General features: G+C 37.8%; 9 protein-coding genes and 1 pseudogene across 10 annotated transcripts; 6 read left to right on the top strand and 4 right to left on the bottom strand. All coding sequences in view use genetic code 12, as the record gives it.

The window, feature by feature from the left end:
• Positions 1-1,345: 1,345 nt before the first annotated feature.
• SSO2 (syntaxin) lies at positions 1,346-2,230 on the top strand (the record flags this gene model as incomplete). The annotated part of the gene is made up of 1 exon (XM_036811525.1): positions 1,346-2,230. One exon carries the CDS (start codon positions 1,346-1,348, stop codon positions 2,228-2,230), a length of 885 nt encoding a protein of 294 aa, XP_036667953.1.
• A 616-nt stretch (positions 2,231-2,846) lies between these two features.
• On the top strand, positions 2,847-4,778 carry PES1 (mRNA-binding ribosome synthesis protein; the record flags this gene model as incomplete). Its single annotated transcript, XM_036811524.1, has 1 exon — positions 2,847-4,778. The coding sequence occupies one exon, from the start codon at positions 2,847-2,849 to the stop codon at positions 4,776-4,778; it is 1,932 nt and encodes a 643-aa protein (XP_036667952.1).
• Positions 4,779-4,947: 169 nt separating this feature from the next.
• Positions 4,948-6,093, bottom strand: MED18 (Med18p; the record flags this gene model as incomplete). Its single annotated transcript, XM_036811522.1, has 1 exon — positions 4,948-6,093. The coding sequence occupies one exon, from the start codon at positions 6,091-6,093 to the stop codon at positions 4,948-4,950; it is 1,146 nt and encodes a 381-aa protein (XP_036667951.1).
• A 242-nt stretch (positions 6,094-6,335) lies between these two features.
• On the bottom strand, positions 6,336-6,634 carry CPAR2_405920 (uncharacterized protein; the record flags this gene model as incomplete). Its single annotated transcript, XM_036811521.1, has 2 exons — positions 6,336-6,555; positions 6,612-6,634. 2 exons carry the CDS (start codon positions 6,632-6,634, stop codon positions 6,336-6,338), a joined length of 243 nt encoding a protein of 80 aa, XP_036667950.1.
• Positions 6,635-6,839: 205 nt separating this feature from the next.
• Positions 6,840-7,688, top strand: ABG1 (Abg1p; the record flags this gene model as incomplete). The annotated part of the gene is made up of 1 exon (XM_036811520.1): positions 6,840-7,688. The coding sequence occupies one exon, from the start codon at positions 6,840-6,842 to the stop codon at positions 7,686-7,688; it is 849 nt and encodes a 282-aa protein (XP_036667949.1).
• A 36-nt stretch (positions 7,689-7,724) lies between these two features.
• On the bottom strand, positions 7,725-9,050 carry ERG24 (delta(14)-sterol reductase; the record flags this gene model as incomplete). Its single annotated transcript, XM_036811519.1, has 1 exon — positions 7,725-9,050. The coding sequence occupies one exon, from the start codon at positions 9,048-9,050 to the stop codon at positions 7,725-7,727; it is 1,326 nt and encodes a 441-aa protein (XP_036667948.1).
• A 253-nt stretch (positions 9,051-9,303) lies between these two features.
• Positions 9,304-11,397, bottom strand: PUS7 (pseudouridine synthase; the record flags this gene model as incomplete). The annotated part of the gene is made up of 1 exon (XM_036811518.1): positions 9,304-11,397. The coding sequence occupies one exon, from the start codon at positions 11,395-11,397 to the stop codon at positions 9,304-9,306; it is 2,094 nt and encodes a 697-aa protein (XP_036667947.1).
• Positions 11,398-11,741: 344 nt separating this feature from the next.
• Positions 11,742-13,019, top strand: CPAR2_405880 (uncharacterized protein; the record flags this gene model as incomplete). Its single annotated transcript, XM_036811517.1, has 1 exon — positions 11,742-13,019. One exon carries the CDS (start codon positions 11,742-11,744, stop codon positions 13,017-13,019), a length of 1,278 nt encoding a protein of 425 aa, XP_036667946.1.
• Positions 13,020-13,333: 314 nt separating this feature from the next.
• Positions 13,334-15,382, top strand: KIP2 (Kip2p; the record flags this gene model as incomplete). Its single annotated transcript, XM_036811516.1, has 1 exon — positions 13,334-15,382. The coding sequence occupies one exon, from the start codon at positions 13,334-13,336 to the stop codon at positions 15,380-15,382; it is 2,049 nt and encodes a 682-aa protein (XP_036667945.1).
• Positions 15,383-15,929: 547 nt separating this feature from the next.
• Positions 15,930-16,571, top strand: CPAR2_405860 (annotated as a pseudogene; the record flags this gene model as incomplete). Its single annotated transcript has 1 exon — positions 15,930-16,571. A coding segment is annotated over one exon (642 nt).
• Positions 16,572-16,650: the final 79 nt, after the last annotated feature.

Here is a 16,650-nt window from a genome sequence, read left to right as displayed (position 1 = left end):
AAAAAATAAAAAAACCAAGCTTTATGCAGTGCCAAAAGCCAAAGCCAAAGCCAAAGCCAAAGCCTCGATCTTTCAGGAATAATGACATAAGATGAGAGAAAGTTAGTTTCATAGATATGCAATTTTTAATACTGTACCCCCTCTATAGATTGATTCACACACAAAACTTTAGTGTAAATACAACAGTAGATTGTTGCATAGCCTCGGGATGCGAGATATGTTGCGGTCGTTAAGATGAACAAAGTAGAGTTAGTAACGCAAAACTCAAAACCAATGGGGGATGGGGAATGTTGTTAATGGAAGAATCACATGGTTACCAAAATACTGAGGTTCTGAGGCGCAGTTGTTGTGAGTCAATGTCGCAAAATTCCTTCTCCCTTCTCCCTTCTCACGACACTGCCCATTCTATTCTTTAGCATTTGCATTTCTCAAACTGAAATGTAAATGTAAATATTGACGCGCTATTTTAAAAACTTTTTTAGTTCCTCTTTTTAATTTTCATTTCGTTTGTCCAATTTAATTTTTAATCACCGAGTTTGGCTTATGTTTTAAAGCAGGAGACGGCAAAAGTGTGTAGAGCGTTATTTTTGTTATGATGATAGTTTCTAAAAATGTTATATATATACATATATATATGTTTTATAGTACTGAGTAGATCACTTGAGTAGATCAAGATCATTCATAAAACAGTATACAGCCCTCTTTGTAAAATGCATATAACGTATTACATATCATATATATATATATATAAACCACTCACTTTATAATTTCATTCTTTGCTGTCGTTGAAAGCAATAAAAAAAACCATTGTCGTTTTTCAAAAGAGAGAGAGAGACACACACAGAAAGCAAAACAAAACAAAACAAAACAAAAGGAAACAAAAAAAGAAAAGCTTCAACAAAACGAGAAAATCTTTGGACAAAAAAAAAAGAAAAAAAACCTCAACTTTAAAAGACGACGAAGAGGTTATAATAAAGCATACACTTCATTTTCAAAAGAAAAGAAAAGAAAAAAAAAACAATCCTTTACCAAGAACAGACCACATTCATCTAGTCAGGAGGGGAATATCAAACTTACGAAACAGATACACCCTTAATCCACACATTAGTCCACTCACCCCCCACTCACCACACTCACCACACTCACCACCCACTTTTCACTTTACATTTTACATTTTTTTTTTTTTTTTTGTTTTTGCACCATTCCACTTTTTCTTTTGTTTTATTTTTATTTTAATTTTTTTTTTTTTTTTACTTTTTGGACTTTTCTTAGCCACTAGAATCCCATGAGTAGTAACCCATATCAGAACCAGCCATATCTGGCTAATAATCAAAGTTCATATGAGATGAACGATATTGGCAATGGCCGCAATACCAACTACAACAACTATGCTAACCCAAATAGTGCTGCTACTGCCACAAAACAGTATTCATCATCAAATGAAGATGATTTTGTTCAATTTATGAATGAGATTCAGGATATCAACTCGCAATTGGATAACTACTCAAACATAATCAACTTGATTGACAATAAGCAAAAGAGTTTTTTGTACAATATTGATTTGAATGATGAAGATACTGAATACAGTTCTCAACAAATTGATAGTTTAGTTGCTGAAGCTCAATCATTACAACTAGATTTGAAAGCTAGGATAAAGAGTGCTCAAGTTGAAGCTGTACATTCCAAAGATCAAACTAAAGTTGATCAAGCTGAAACTTGTAGAAAAAGATTTTTGGATCTTATTCAGGATTATAGATTAGTTGAAGCTAAAAACAAGGAATCTTCCAAAGAGCAAGCTGCAAGACAGTACCAAATTATAAAGCCAGATGCCACTCAAGAAGAAATTAGAGCTGTTGTTGAAGATGGATCACAACAATATTTCCAACAAGCTTTGATGCAAAGTAACAGAAGAGGTGAAGCACGCTCAGTATTGAGTGAAGTTCAAGTTAGACACCGAGAACTTTTGAAATTGGAAAAGACAATGGCTGAATTGACGCAATTGTTTCATGATATGGAAGAATTGGTTATTGAACAAGATCAACCAATTCAACAAATTGAAGAACAAGTGGGAACTGCTCAACATGATATAGAACAAGGTGTTGGGCATACAAACAAAGCAGTCAAGAGTGCCAAAGCTGCCAGAAAGAAGAAGATTTGGTGCTTGGTTATTGTCATTATTATTTGTATCATTCTTGCTGCAGTTCTTGGTGGATACTTTGGATCAAAGTAAGGTGGTGAAAGTTGGCTTGGCACATATGAGTGTTGCAGATAGAAGAAGACAAGACAAGACAAGACAAGACAAGACAAGACAAGACAAGACAAGACAAGACAAGACAAGACAAGACAAGACAAGACAAGACAAGACAAGGCAGCGTTGTAATGTATATTAGAAGAAGCTTTAGGCAGAGAAGTGGACATGAGACGCTTCAATTTAATAAAAATGAACTAATTTGTATCTTTTGCAAATACAACTCTATTGTGAAGCATAAAGAAGAGGTGGAGCGACAATTCCCCTGACTATGGATGTGAATGAATAACTCTTGTAGACTTTTCTCTCCATAATGTGCTGGCTCAGTGACCAGCACCCAAGTTACAAATACTGGCCAGTTTTTTGTAAATTTGCAGCATTGACACATACACATACACACACACACACACTCTCTCTCTCTCTATCTCTATCTCTATCTCTATCTCTATCTCTATCTTTTTACACGACTAACCCATTTTTCATTGATTTTTTAATTTTTTTTTTCTACGAGAGGGATGAGATGAGGTTAAGAAATAATTTTCCAAACCAAAAGTAAATCATCATCTTTCAACTTTCAACTTCTAAATCCTCCACTATCATGGCGAGAATCAAAAGGAAAGGAACATCAGGGAATGCCAAAAACTTCATTACCCGTACTCAAGCAATCAAGAGATTGCAAATTTCATTAGCCGACTTCCGTCGACTTTGTATCTTTAAAGGTATATATCCAAGAGAACCTCGCAACAAAAAGAAAGCCAACAAGGGCTCCACTGCCCCAGTTACATTTTACTATACCAAGGACATACAGTATCTTTTACATGAACCAGTATTGGACAAATTCAGACAACACAAGACATTTGCTAAAAAATTACAACGAGCATTGGGTAAAGGTGAAATCTCTAGTGCTTCTAAATTGGAACAACATCGTCCTAGATATAAATTAAACCACATCATTAAGGAAAGATACCCCACTTTTCTTGATGCATTGAGAGATTTGGATGATCCTTTGAATATGTTGTTTTTGTTTAGTAATATGCCAGCAACTGATCGTGTTTCCACCAAAGTTGTCGGTGATGCTGAAAAATTGTGTAATCAATGGTTGGCCTATATTGCCAAAGAAAGATTATTGAAAAAAGTATTTGTTAGTATAAAGGGTGTTTATTATCAAGCTACGGTAAAGGGTCAAGAAATTAGATGGTTGATTCCATACAAGTTCCCAACAAATATCCCAACTGATGTTGATTTTAGAATCATGTTGACATTTTTGGAATTTTATTCAACATTGTTGAATTTTGTCATGTACAAGTTGTATAATGAAAGCGGATTGATTTACCCCCCTCATATTGATATGACGAAATTGAAGGGAGTTGGTGGATTGACGAGTTATGTGTTGCAATCTAAAGATGGCAAAAAAAATACCAATAATAGTGTCTTGTTGAAGCAACAAACCACCGAGGAAAATAACGAAGTTGGTAAAGAATTGTCACAGTCTGAGATTGACAGGGCACTCAAAGCAGATCAAAAAACTAGTAATGAGGGAGCACAAGATGGTGCTGTTGATGTCGATGACGCTGCTGCCGGTGAAGAAGAAGAAGAAGAAGAAGCTAATGTTGAAGAAGTTGAATTGGATAATTTTCAAGACAATTCAACTACCAAATCAGCCGACACTTTGATCCAACCATCTAAATTCTCATCCCCAACTTCACAATTATTTTCCAAATTCATTTTTTACATTGGTAGAGAAGTTCCCTTGGACATTTTAGAATTTGTTATATTATCATGTGGTGGAACAGTAATATCAGAAATCAGTCTTGATGATTTGAAAATCAATGACCCCAAGGCATATAATCAATTAAATTTGGATTCAATAACTCATCAAATTGTTGATCGAAACAAGGTGTTGTCGAAAGTTCCCGGTAGGACATATATTCAACCACAATGGGTATTTGATTGTGTTAATAAACAAGAGTTGATTAGTGTTGGACCTTATGCACCTGGTGAAACTTTACCTCCTCATTTGTCGCCATGGGGAGATGCTGGTGGATACGATCCACATGCCGAAACTGAAGCCAAGGCACAAAAGAGTGGTGAAGGCGGAGAAGAAGAAAATGAACAAGACGACGACGACGAGGAAGAAGAGGAAGAGGAAATTGAAGTTGAATCTGGTGATGAAGATCAAGATGAAAACGACGACGAAGAAGAGGAAGAAGAAGAGGATGAAGAAGAAGATGAAGATCTCAAAGCACAAAAGGAACTAGAAATGGAAGTAGCTGGTGAAAAGTATTCTGATTTGAAACAACAACAACAAGAGGAACCAAAATCCAAGAAACAAAAGACTAAACCATCGACATCCTCTACTGAAGATGAAGAAGCTAAAGAATTGGCCAAGATTATGATGACCAATAAGCAAAAGAAGTTGTACAAGAAGATGCAATATGGTATTGAAAAGAAGGAAACCAGGAATAAAGAATTGACAAAAAAGAGAAAACAATTGGACAAGAAAAAGAAACAGTTGCAGAATATACAGTAGAGAGAGTACAACCAATACTAATAAACATTCATTCAATCACTGTACGTAGATAATACCATTTTTTTTTTTTTTTTTTTTTGTTTGACTCAATGGAAAACACATATAGTGGCGTTGGTCGGTTCCCCCGTCCCCCCCTTCCCAGCCCCCTTCTCCCCGGCCAATGCCATCATCATTTTAAGCTCTGTATTCTTGAATCCATATACATTCGATCCGGTATTTCCAAAATAAACAAATTCTTGACAAACTCTTGCAACTTGGTCAATTCTTTAGCCCCAGCATTGATTTGATCAACGTCGGTAGTCTTGGGCACATTGACAAAACATTTGATTTGAAATGTATTTGATTCATCTAATAATTTCAACTTGATGGCATTGGCATCAGTGGCAGTAGTGGATGTAGGGCCCACATTGTGATTGAATTCGTCATCACGAATGAATATCTTGTAGATTTCGATGATTATGTCCTTGTAAAAGAACCGTACTCCTTTGATCCAGTACTGGTTGACTACGTCGTATCCTAAATCATAAAGAAAGATTAGGAAGGAGTCGTTTTTGCTGCTCTTTGAAGTGGTGGTCTTGTGTGTTTCCCGTGGCTCGGTTTTCACCGTCGTGGTCGATGTTTCGTTAGTGGAATTTTTGCCATTGCTGGTAATTGTGTCATCTGTCTTGGATTCATCATTTGATGTAGCTTTTTCTTCTTTCTTGATGATAGGTGCATCCGCCTTTTCATTCTCCTTTTCATTCTCATTTTCATTCTCCTTTTTCACCTCCTTCTCCACTTTGACTTCCATATCAATATCCATCTTATCTTCCATTTCATTCAGTGATCCACTCTCAACACCAACGTGTGTATGCACCAAAGTACTTTCGTAAATTGTCTGTTGCGAGCAAGTTTGATTCTTTCCTGCAATGGGTATATCACTAATCTGGAGCGTCCACACACGTTCAACACCACCACCATTACCATTAGCTCTACAGCCACCAGCGACATTCTCATCTTCGTCACTGCTATTACTGAATAGCTTATTCACCAATATAGGATGGTCTTTATCATCATTGAACACCGGTTCAGCAATATCTAAATGCCCACTTTTTGGTTCTTCCCAAGTTGTCGTACATTTCATATAATACTGTTCAATTTGATTGATTTTACCTGGTTCAAATTTAGGTTTGAAAACATGATTTGGCTTGGTTATTAATGAGTAGGTGGATATTTGTTGTGGTTGTAGTATACCAGTGATGGCCTGAAGAGACGTTATTGTTTGGAGGTAATTCGAATGAGGAATTGACGATACTAGGGATAATTGCTGCACCATTGGGGTGTGGGGAAAAATGTGCTTGAGCTTGGGTCAGTGTTGGCTTTAGTTGCGTAGTTTTAATCGGGTGAATTTTTCATGCGGCTTTGAAAAAGAGTGAGATGCAGAGGCTCTAGAGATTACAGCATGAGTGTCAGGTATGTGACCACGATAGATGAGCTAAGGTCCCATTTGCCATTAAATCGCCATGTTTAGTTACATACATATACATCTTTAATCAAAATCTCTTTTTCAAATACCCTTTAATCAACCTTTTTTTCCTTTTCCGATTCGTATTGTAGTGATGATGTATCTTCAGTGAATGCAACAACAATATACCCAATTAAAACAATATTTGCTGATAACGCACTCAATCCACCACTTATTATACTATTGGGTGTGAAATATTGTACTGTAAAGAACGTAACAAGCGGCACTATTATCATTAGTGCTGTGAAAATCATCAACTTTTGTATGACGGATCTAGAGTAGGAGTTAGTAAATGGAGCACGTTGGATTGATCTTTAGTATTGACGTACTTTGGGATATCGGCTGTAACCATGTTGTATCGCTGATTGAACTGATGGTATATCTACTAAATGTATTGAATTCTTGTCTCTATTTGTTTAACTTTTGATTTTTCTCCTGCAGATTAAAATTCCAAACAATTCAAAAATTTTAATCACCAAAGTGAGCAAAGTAATTAATCCATCAATCAATTAATCAGTTGCATTTCGAAAACCACCACCCCCTTTTGCTAACACAAGATGCAGCTCTTCAACTTGCTCATAGCAAAATTGGCGTTTTTCATTGGAATATCTGCTGCTTTGTATGCAAATACTGCACCTACATTTGTCACGAACTGGATGTATGATATAAAGCAACTATTCGCCAACGATCAATGGCACTATAAAACGTTCAAAAATGTTGACGAACGAATGTCTATTGCTTTCAAAGACCATGATCTTGATCAGAATGCAAAGGTAAATTTTTTCTACTATCAGATTAAAAAATCTGATTGGCAGTCGCATTGGAAATGGACAAAGTTTAGTGACCAGTTTTTACAAATAAACGGTATTGTTTATAACAACCAGTCTGAGACTGTTTTTAGTGAATTGAAAAACCGGGGTATTTTACCAGAAGTCTTGTCGCGTGATTCAATCGAAGAGGTTTTAGAAAGAGTAAACAGGGTTTATGAAGATGATTATGTGATTCAAATCATACCTGATTTCAAACCAACTGCCAATGTTGATGCAGATGAGGACAAATTGGAAAACTTGTACTACGTCGATGGCAAAGTAGCAAGAAACGAAAACAATGACGATGTATCAGTAGAGCAAGAAATTGATGCTGATTTCGCAGAAGCTCATAGACTAGCTGCAGAAGAAGATCAACCTGTCACTATCTTGGAGGATGTCCCATCAAATACAACCACTGTAAAGCATGATAATCTTTTCACAAACTATCAATTTTTCACTACTGGAATTTGGTCAGGATTGATAGTGTCGGGCTTTTTGTTATTGATTCTTTATGGTGCATTAACTTGGCTTTCAGATTTACAAATCACCTACGCTTCATTTGACAAGCAAGTTGATTTTGATAAAAAGAATGAATAGAGATTACTCTTTTATTATCTTCTCTTTTTTTTTTTTTTAGTATACATAGGGAATAATTTTGTAAGGAACCAATTGTTTGTACTTTTCCCAATCTTTGCCATATTTAGCTTGACATTTCATATCATCTCTTACTTGTCTGTGGATCAATAAACTGGCAAAATAAATCACATAAAAGTATGTCAATGGAGTTTGGAATCCAGTGGGTAAGCACCAAGACCATCCAACCAACCAGTCACCAAGATAGTTGATGTGTTGTGATAATCCCCACCATCCTTCAATCAACAACTTTGACCCCGTTGCAGTCTTGATATGTTTCATGTGTTGCAACTTGCCATTTTTGAAGTTGGATTTTTGCAAATTGGAAGCTCTAAAGATGTAGAATCCAACAAAATGCAACACCACTATTGCGGCAAACATATGCCATCCTAGGGTTACTTCGTTTCCTGGAACACTCAAGTACCTCGTTTGCAACGTATAGCTCCAAGGTACCCACGCCAAATCACCAAAACTCAACATAAATCCGAATCCATCAGTAGTGATATCAATCATGGTTAGCAACCCTGTTTCATTCAACACACCATCAAAAATGTAAAACGATTGCAATAAAGTGACTAAAATCAAAGAATCTGTGACATAGCCCAACTTGTGATATTGTTCATGAGCACAACTCAAATTAATGAGAAACCACAACAACATTCCTGGCCTCAATTCACAAAATAACTTGATATCCCAGTTTCCAATTCTTGGATTCAATTCACGGCCGATAAACCAGTCGTAAATGATGTTCCCCGTATTTCCATTGACGCTCAATATCCTCTCTTTCGTGCCAACACCATTAGGTTTGGTTAACGGGATAAAGGAGTACACATAAACAAATACTGCCAACAAGAATGAAAAGATTATACAGGTCACTGACAATTGCAACTGATGATTGTAAATGAATTGCAATTCAGGTAAATTGAAATCCTCCACTTGTAAACAACGGGCAATCAAAATAGAAAACAACGTTCCACTCATACTAATACCATTAATACAATAATTCAAATAACTTCCATCTCTCAATTTCGTCCCTTGCATCATTTTACCAGGCAATATTTGATCCAAAATGACCAACCCAAAGAACCATGCCAAATATGCACTCCACACTTGTTTATTAAAACACAAGTTCATCCATTCTGTCCGCTCGCATGGGATTTGACTCAACACTTTTCCAATTTGAAGATTGACACCTTGTAATGAATAATATTGATTAGTGACTAAAGCAAAAATAATGATTACCAAAGGTAAACCAAAAGTTATACCCAATGCTCCAGGAAGCCCATTAAACTCTCTGTGTGTTGTTACTGGATTCAATGTACTCATTTAGTGTCTTTAAATATTTTTCTGCATGTATATAGTTGAAAGTAACTTCAGTGCTGCTGCTACTGCTACTACTGCTACTACTGCATAGCTTTGCTTTATATACGCGGAGATGTTTTGAAAAAAACTTGAAAGTCATCGTTTGCGACCGCGCCGTATTTCTCGTACCCGCAACACGTTTTAAACGAAAGATCACGCACAAATACGAGCATAGATGCAAGTAGTTTCTATTATTCAATTGTATATACAGGTACTGCTATTTCATCTGAGCATATCTTGAGGTATCAATCCTCATAAATTCTCTCAAAGCCATAGTGGCATATGAACTGACGTCTAGTTTCATCTTCAAAACGACTGCAAATTTAGGCTCAGTGGTGGTGGCGGTGGTGTTATCAGCACTGTCCTCGCTCTTGATGATTCTATCTGACAAATTCATCTCTTTGCTTTCAGCTGTACCACCTTCACTCTTTTTCATTTCAAGTAACTCCAAGTCAGTTCTCACTAATGGCTTACCATCAACTTTGTATTCAATAATCTCGTAGGAAAGATCTTTTGGTTTAGACAATAACGTTCTATAAGCACCGGTTAAAGAAAACTCCTTATTCTTTCTCATCAAGTTGAATGGATCAAGGTTGTCTTTGGCCATGGTGTCGATGTAAACCTGTCTCAATTTCTCGTTTGTGGGATACTGGATCTTGAAACCGGGGCTAGGTAAAACCACATCAAAAATCGAGTACTTACCACTATTGATATCCTCCTTGGTTAATGCTTTTACTGCAACTGTATTGGACACAGCAACATCTTCTTCAAACCCATCATCGACACTTGTGGTTTCTGTCGATTGGTCATCAAGAACCAAGTCACCTTCCTGTACTTCAAGGCCAAACAATTCTATTCTTTTGGATGCTACTAAGTTCCACACATATGATTGATAAGCATGAACATACATCATTCTCAAGTTTTTCGGTATAGCCAAAAGACTCTTCAAGTATGAATGTGGCTTGTATTTCTTCTCTGAATCCTGTTGTTCATTGGACAAAACCTTCAAAACGCAATTCTCAGCAACAAAGTGTCTAGGCAATGCCTTTGATGCTTCTTTTGGGTCTCTCTTTTCTTTCCAAATCTTTCTCATATCCATTGTCCCTGGAGCACAAACCTCTTGTTCAGATAATAACAAGTCAACGCATTTTCCCCAATCTTCTTGTAGCAAAGCAACACCTAGTTGATGCGTTGGTACTGAAAATGATCCAAATCTTTGCATTCCAAAGTAGTTGATGAAACCATGCTTGTCCAAACTATCAAAACATTGAGCAACAATAGTATGTAACTCGGCACTTGTACTCTCTTCAACAGCCGGTTTTACATCACGCAACGTAATGGTAAACTCATTACCAGACAAGTCCCCCAACTTTAAAGGGTAATCTTCATATGTAAACGACCCCAACTTGAAGTTTGAATTCTTCATCTTGTTTAAAGCACTTACACGAAGGACTTTACCTCGATGGATGCAAAATTTTTGACAAGTTACACCACGGCGGTCTTTTGTACCTGCGTAGTTGATAGTTTTGGGGGAGATACGCAACATTTTGGCAATATTGTTTGCAACATCCATTGTATCCCTATTTTGTTTAAACACGGCAAAATGCAAATACGGTTTGAATGGTCCAAGTCCATAATTGATGACGCCGTTTTCGTCAACATGATGCATGCTATCCATCACATTTGCATCTCCACCACGTCGATTATTGCCCCTGTTCTTGGCAATCACTATCTTGAATGTGTTTTGAGAAGACGTTGTGCTTTCCAATTTACCTTGAAAAGCCTTACGTAAAAGCTGGTGAAGCCTTCCTCTCTTTTCCTTGTCATCAATGGAGGTATTGGTCTCCATATGATTACCGGTGTGGAACAATTGCTCAATTTGATTCAACTCTTCTGCATTGATGTAATCGAGTAACTCCATTCTATCTGCCTCACTTAATTCGTATTTTGGCTCGCTTTCTTGTATCTTGGCTCTTTCGGCTTTGATCTTGGAGATCTCCTCCTCTGATTTACCTTCAAATTCCTGCGCTTCTTTAGCTTTTTGTTCGAGTTTCTTTTCTTTTTTCGACTTACCCATGTCAATCCCAAGATCAGTCAAATGAACCACGTTACCATTAGGTTCAATTTCATTGACTTGAAAATCTGAATGCAATGTTTTCAACGAACCTTGAAACCCAACCGACGTAGGGTTGATAAACTTTAATATACCAACTGCATCTTCAGTAAGCGCGGGAATGAGTGTGGGCTTTAACTTTTTATTGGCTCCGGCTAAGTCCTCATGTGACACGGATCTTTTTAACTGTTCAGCCATTGGAATTAAAAGTCTGTGGCGAATATATCTGAGCATTCACTTGTCACGGAGAATCCACAATATTGAAACCAACTTTTTCAAAATATTGTAGAGTGATGAGGTAAGAGAGGAAAAATAAAAAATCACTGTTGCAGCATACTGCACACAAAGCTCGACTGCAAAAGTATACACACACGCCTTTTGATATGCAATTACATTTTGAAATTTTGTAATCTTTACACCACACACACACCACCACCACCACCTCAAATACACATTTAACGCTCACTATTTGCTAGCCGCTTATCCGTTTACTACTGCTAGTTAAGTTTTGGTACCAGTTTCAATTCCAAAGAATTTTCAAAATGTTGAAGCAGTTTGCCCAGCCAGAATTTTTGCTTGAAGGTCTGAATGGTTCAACGCCTTCCACCAACTCTACGCTCACAAATCCGGTGACAAAAAAGTCAGCAGGCTCTTTGAGGGTCCCCAGTTTTACTTTTTCTCGGGCAGTGTCTCAAGAACGTCGTTACCCAACTGTGCAAGGTGGTGCCAATGAAGATGACACTAATGTGAACACACTTTCAAGTCGCAGGTCTAATTTCCTAAAAGTTTGCTCGTGGCCATTCTCCAAACCAGAGGTGACAAACGGAGTAAAGACAGAAGATGTGGCTGTTAAGGATTCAGAGTCTCGCCATTTTCAAGAGGCGTACGACAAAGTAAGAACCATTGCAGCTTTTGATAAACACCTCACTTTGAATCAGAACCCTCGTAATCTGTTTGCCGGTATGCAATCGCAACAGCGGCCCCTCACTGGAAACCCGAGTTTGGAAAATATGGGTCAACAGAGGTTAGGTGAACGTGCAGATAAGTTGGGGAAAGTATTCAACAGAAGAAAGCACCAACAGAGAAACTTGGAAGAGGGTACGAAGAGGTGTGTTGTGTTATCAAATTTAGATTCATCAATGGGAATGAATTCAATCATACAACAAGTTTGTGGAGGACCTTTGGAGAAGGTTGTTAGAGTTTCAAATCACAGAGTCAAGTTGTACTTTATTTTCCCGCAACAAGCTAAGCAATTTTACCAGTATGGAAGTGCTACGGGGTTACTCAAGGTTAATGGCATCAAGCTAGGTGTTAGCTGGGGTGACGAAGAGTACAACGAGGTGTCAGAAAGGAAAGCAGAGGATGTTGAAAACTATGGTTTCGCAATAGGCAACTTCAAAACCAAACCCAATTTTAAAGGCACAACGACACCAGACCACCACGTTACAATACCCAGAGCCCTCTACAATGAAATTTTGACCAGTGGGTGCAGAAGATGTTTAATCGTTTCCAAAATGATTGTTGGTAAAAAGATCAGACCAGGAGATAAGATGTTTTACCCAGAGCCTGAAATCCATTATACTCGTGACTTGCAGATTCAAAACATCAGAGAGGACTTTGAGCCATTTGGAGAAGTGATGGATATTGGAAGTGTGATTTCAAGAAAGCTTAGTTTTAGCGTATTCTACTACGACATTAGAAGTGCAATGAAAGCCAAAAGCGAATTTGAAACAGTTGGAACTAACTTGCATCACAAGTATAAAGATTGGGCTATTTGGTATGGAAAAGACATCACCGATCGTGCCTGCTTTGTTCTATAGCTTTGACATACTCACTGGCGATATACAGTTTTGCTCTACTTGTTGTGCTTTACTTGCAGAACCTCATAAGATACTGATAGTTGTTGTGTCATATGTGGCTACTGCATACTCTTTTTTTTTTAATTTCTTTTTTGTGTAGTATCCAATATACTTTCCCAATTTGTACCAATTGTAAACAAAGTGTAGAATATCTGAAATTTTAATGTATGCCATAACTCCAAAAGAATAAGAAACCAGTTTTGACACGACCGAGCGAAGATAAGGATTCCAATACCACAGAGCATCCCCACCTTGCCCACACGTCAACCAACACGATGTCATACAAAACACCAATGAGAACAAGGTCATCCTTGGGTAACTCATCCAGCGCGTCAGTTTCGTCAGCACCAACACCTACGCGATCATCTTCATCTATTAAATCAACGTTTCGTCCTCCATCAAGGCCAACTATGATTCGATCATCCTCACCCGTTTTGCAGCATCAGCAACAGCCTAGGTCCAGACCAGGCTCATCCCTTGCCACAAGTCGCCCTGGGACACCAGTTAATTCAGGAAGTTACTATCGTCAAGAACCATATACTGGTACTATAACTGTATCTATCCGTCCCAATCCTCAATCTTTTACCCAAGGTGCTCAGCAAAATTGGCATATAAATTCTTACAACAATAGCATATCCCATGCGGATGGGAGCTGTTTTGTCTTTGATAACGTGTTTGAAAATGATACATACCAGAACAACAATTACCAAGTGTATTTAAAAGCTTGTAAACCAATAGTTGAAAAATTTCTTGATGAAGGTTACAATGGGACTGTTTTTGCGTATGGTATGACTGGGTCGGGCAAAACATATAGCATGAAAGGAAACGAGGAAGAATCCGGGTTTGTTGAATTAGCAGTGAATGATTTGTTTGACAAAATTTCTCAAATGGGCGCTATGGTAAAGCATCAGATAAATGTATCATATCTTGAAATATACAATGAGCGTATCATTGATTTGCTAAATGCAGGCAATAGTCCCACAATGACAAGCAGTGACTTGAAGATAAGAGATGATCCTGATTACGGTGTGAAAGTGATTGGTTTGACTACTCCGACAGTGTCATCAAAAGAACAACTACTCTCATTAATCAGGAAAGGTGATCTCAATCGAAAAACAAGTGCCACCGATTTTAATGCAAGATCTTCAAGATCGCATTCAATATTACAGATTAGATTAAAGGTTGTCAATGATGTTACCAATTGCGAAACCACATCCACATTGTCGATGTGTGACTTGGCAGGTTCGGAACGGGCATCTTCAAGCTTAGAAAGGAGAAAAGAAGGATCCTACATCAATAAATCGTTATTGGCTTTGAGCAATGTCATCAACAAGTTATCAGCATCCTCGCATGGCGTTGTAGATCATCATATAAGCTACAGAGACTCAAAATTGACCAGGCTTTTGCAGCCTGCTTTAAGTGGAAGGAGTTTGGTGCTGATATTGTGTACAATTCATATGGGTTGTGGTAGTAATGCCATCGCACAACAAGCTGTCTCTGAAACCTACAAGACTTTGAGATTTGCCGCTAGGGCAAAGGATATTGTCATTAATGTCGAAAAGAACGTTGGAAGGGGCATTGAATTAAGTGATCCAGAAACTACGAAGTTAATACAAGAGTTGAATAATACGATTGAGCAACAGAGGCAGGATTTGTTGATGTTGAAGTCAAATGGGTGTTCCGGGAATGCCCTGAATCTGAATGCCTCGATTAACTCATTAAGAGCAGAGACTAGTGTGCTATTGGAAAAAATCAGTCATCTTACTCGACTCACGGATTTGCAAAAGACAGAAACTGTAATTGTCAAGGATAGTGCACTAAATGATATTATTGGTTCCGGTACAGACAATGCCCAACTCTATGTGGCCAATATAGAGGAGTTCTACAAACGCATGACTCATGAGAGAAATGAATATGACAATTATATTGCTCATCTCGAACACCAGTTGAAGATGGCATATGCCAAGAATGCAAATCACAACACGTCTAATTCAGAAAATAGCGAATTGATGGACGTGCTCAAAGAGCAAGAAGAGGAGATACTACAGCTCAAAGAAACAATCAAAGACAAGGATCATATAATACGAAGCTTTTCGAAGACTTCTAGGTTGCGGAAGTTGGTGGAGTCTAATGTTAAAGCAAACGTTTCGATAAACAAATTAAACTACACCACCATGGATCAAGATTACAAACGCTCAATGGGAATTCACAGTCAAGACAGTGATGTTTCTATGGATAAGGAGAATGAACTTGGTAGTGCGTATGATTTCTCAATGGGACCGAAGAAAGCACGAGCAAGTTTTGATCTCATGCAAACGCTATGAATGCTGTGAATATTTAATGAATTATATTTGTAGTATATGCGATGTAAGGTCTTACATGAATGAGACTCTGGTTTTGTTATGTCAGTGGTACAAAGTCCGGTAATCGCGCGCAATTAGTTTCAAGGCGGAATTGATAATCGAGACACCCAGCAAGCACGCAAGGAATTTATACCTGAATCTGGCTGATTTGAGGCATATTGGTAGAGAAGAAAATCTGTCATAGAGCATATTTGTCCAAGAATGGTGGCCACGAAGTGAAACCTTCGAAACGTTTTCTTGTGGTGACTTTTCCCGAAAAACTTGGCCTTATCGCATTGGATTTAGCCTACTATTGTTGTGCACTGGCCAAGTATATCAGGATATCTAGAAGGAGAAAATGTGTATTTGACCTCGCCATGGGTTAGGACAATGGAATGCATGACCGTATTGTCCTGTTGTGCAATCTGTCTATTTTCTGATAGTTGAGAATAATACAACCAATCCAATGGCAACGATGACTCAAACTGGTGTTCGAACTGAATTTAAAAATTGGGGATTCACTATACATGAACTTTGGAGGTGCATTGGCAACGTTATTGGCTTCAACACAAGGAGGATCAGCACCAATTACCTTATTCAGGAGTGGCTCAACCGCAATAGCACCTATATCATCAACATCTGAAAGCATTTCAATAAATAAATCAAACAGCTCATGGTTCATTAAATTTTAATCAATTGCTTGTTGACGACGAACTGGGCAAGTTGGATGGCATGATTCAACGTCCAATTTCATTAATGTGTCGTCATGGATCAAAGGGAATGTGTGAATATTGTTCTCCGTGGTCGCCATGGGGTGAGTCGTACAGAAAAGAGCACAGTATAAAGCATATTTCCTATCATGCTTACTTGAGTCAGCAAATGGCTCAACCGTATCCAAGAGGTATATGTTCCGAGTGCCAACCACCACCAATCACTACCAATCACATTGCAATTGCAAAAATTTAGAATGACTGATCATTTGGAATACGCCAATCACTCAATATTGAATGACTTTGTCAATGCGTGGCAGATATCAAAAGTACAACGATTTGGTTACTCATATGGGAGATATGAAAAGTTTGAAAAAGTACCCATGGGTATCAAAGCAGTAGTTGAAGCTGTTGTTGAACCACCGCAACTGGATGAAATAGAAGGGATTACGTTGCTGTAATTACGATAATAAAGAGGGAGGAAAAGGCAGGCAAAAATATATTCTTTATATAGCATTTCTTGATTCGCGTGGTCTATAG

Source organism: Candida parapsilosis, contig 006372, assembly GCF_000182765.1.
Source record: "Candida parapsilosis strain CDC317 annotated contig 006372".
In the NCBI taxonomy this organism is placed as follows: Eukaryota; Fungi; Ascomycota; class Pichiomycetes; order Serinales; family Debaryomycetaceae; genus Lodderomyces; species Lodderomyces parapsilosis.
The sequence above is the reverse complement of the archived record's forward strand: the minus strand, read 5'-3'. Positions and strand labels throughout refer to the sequence as shown.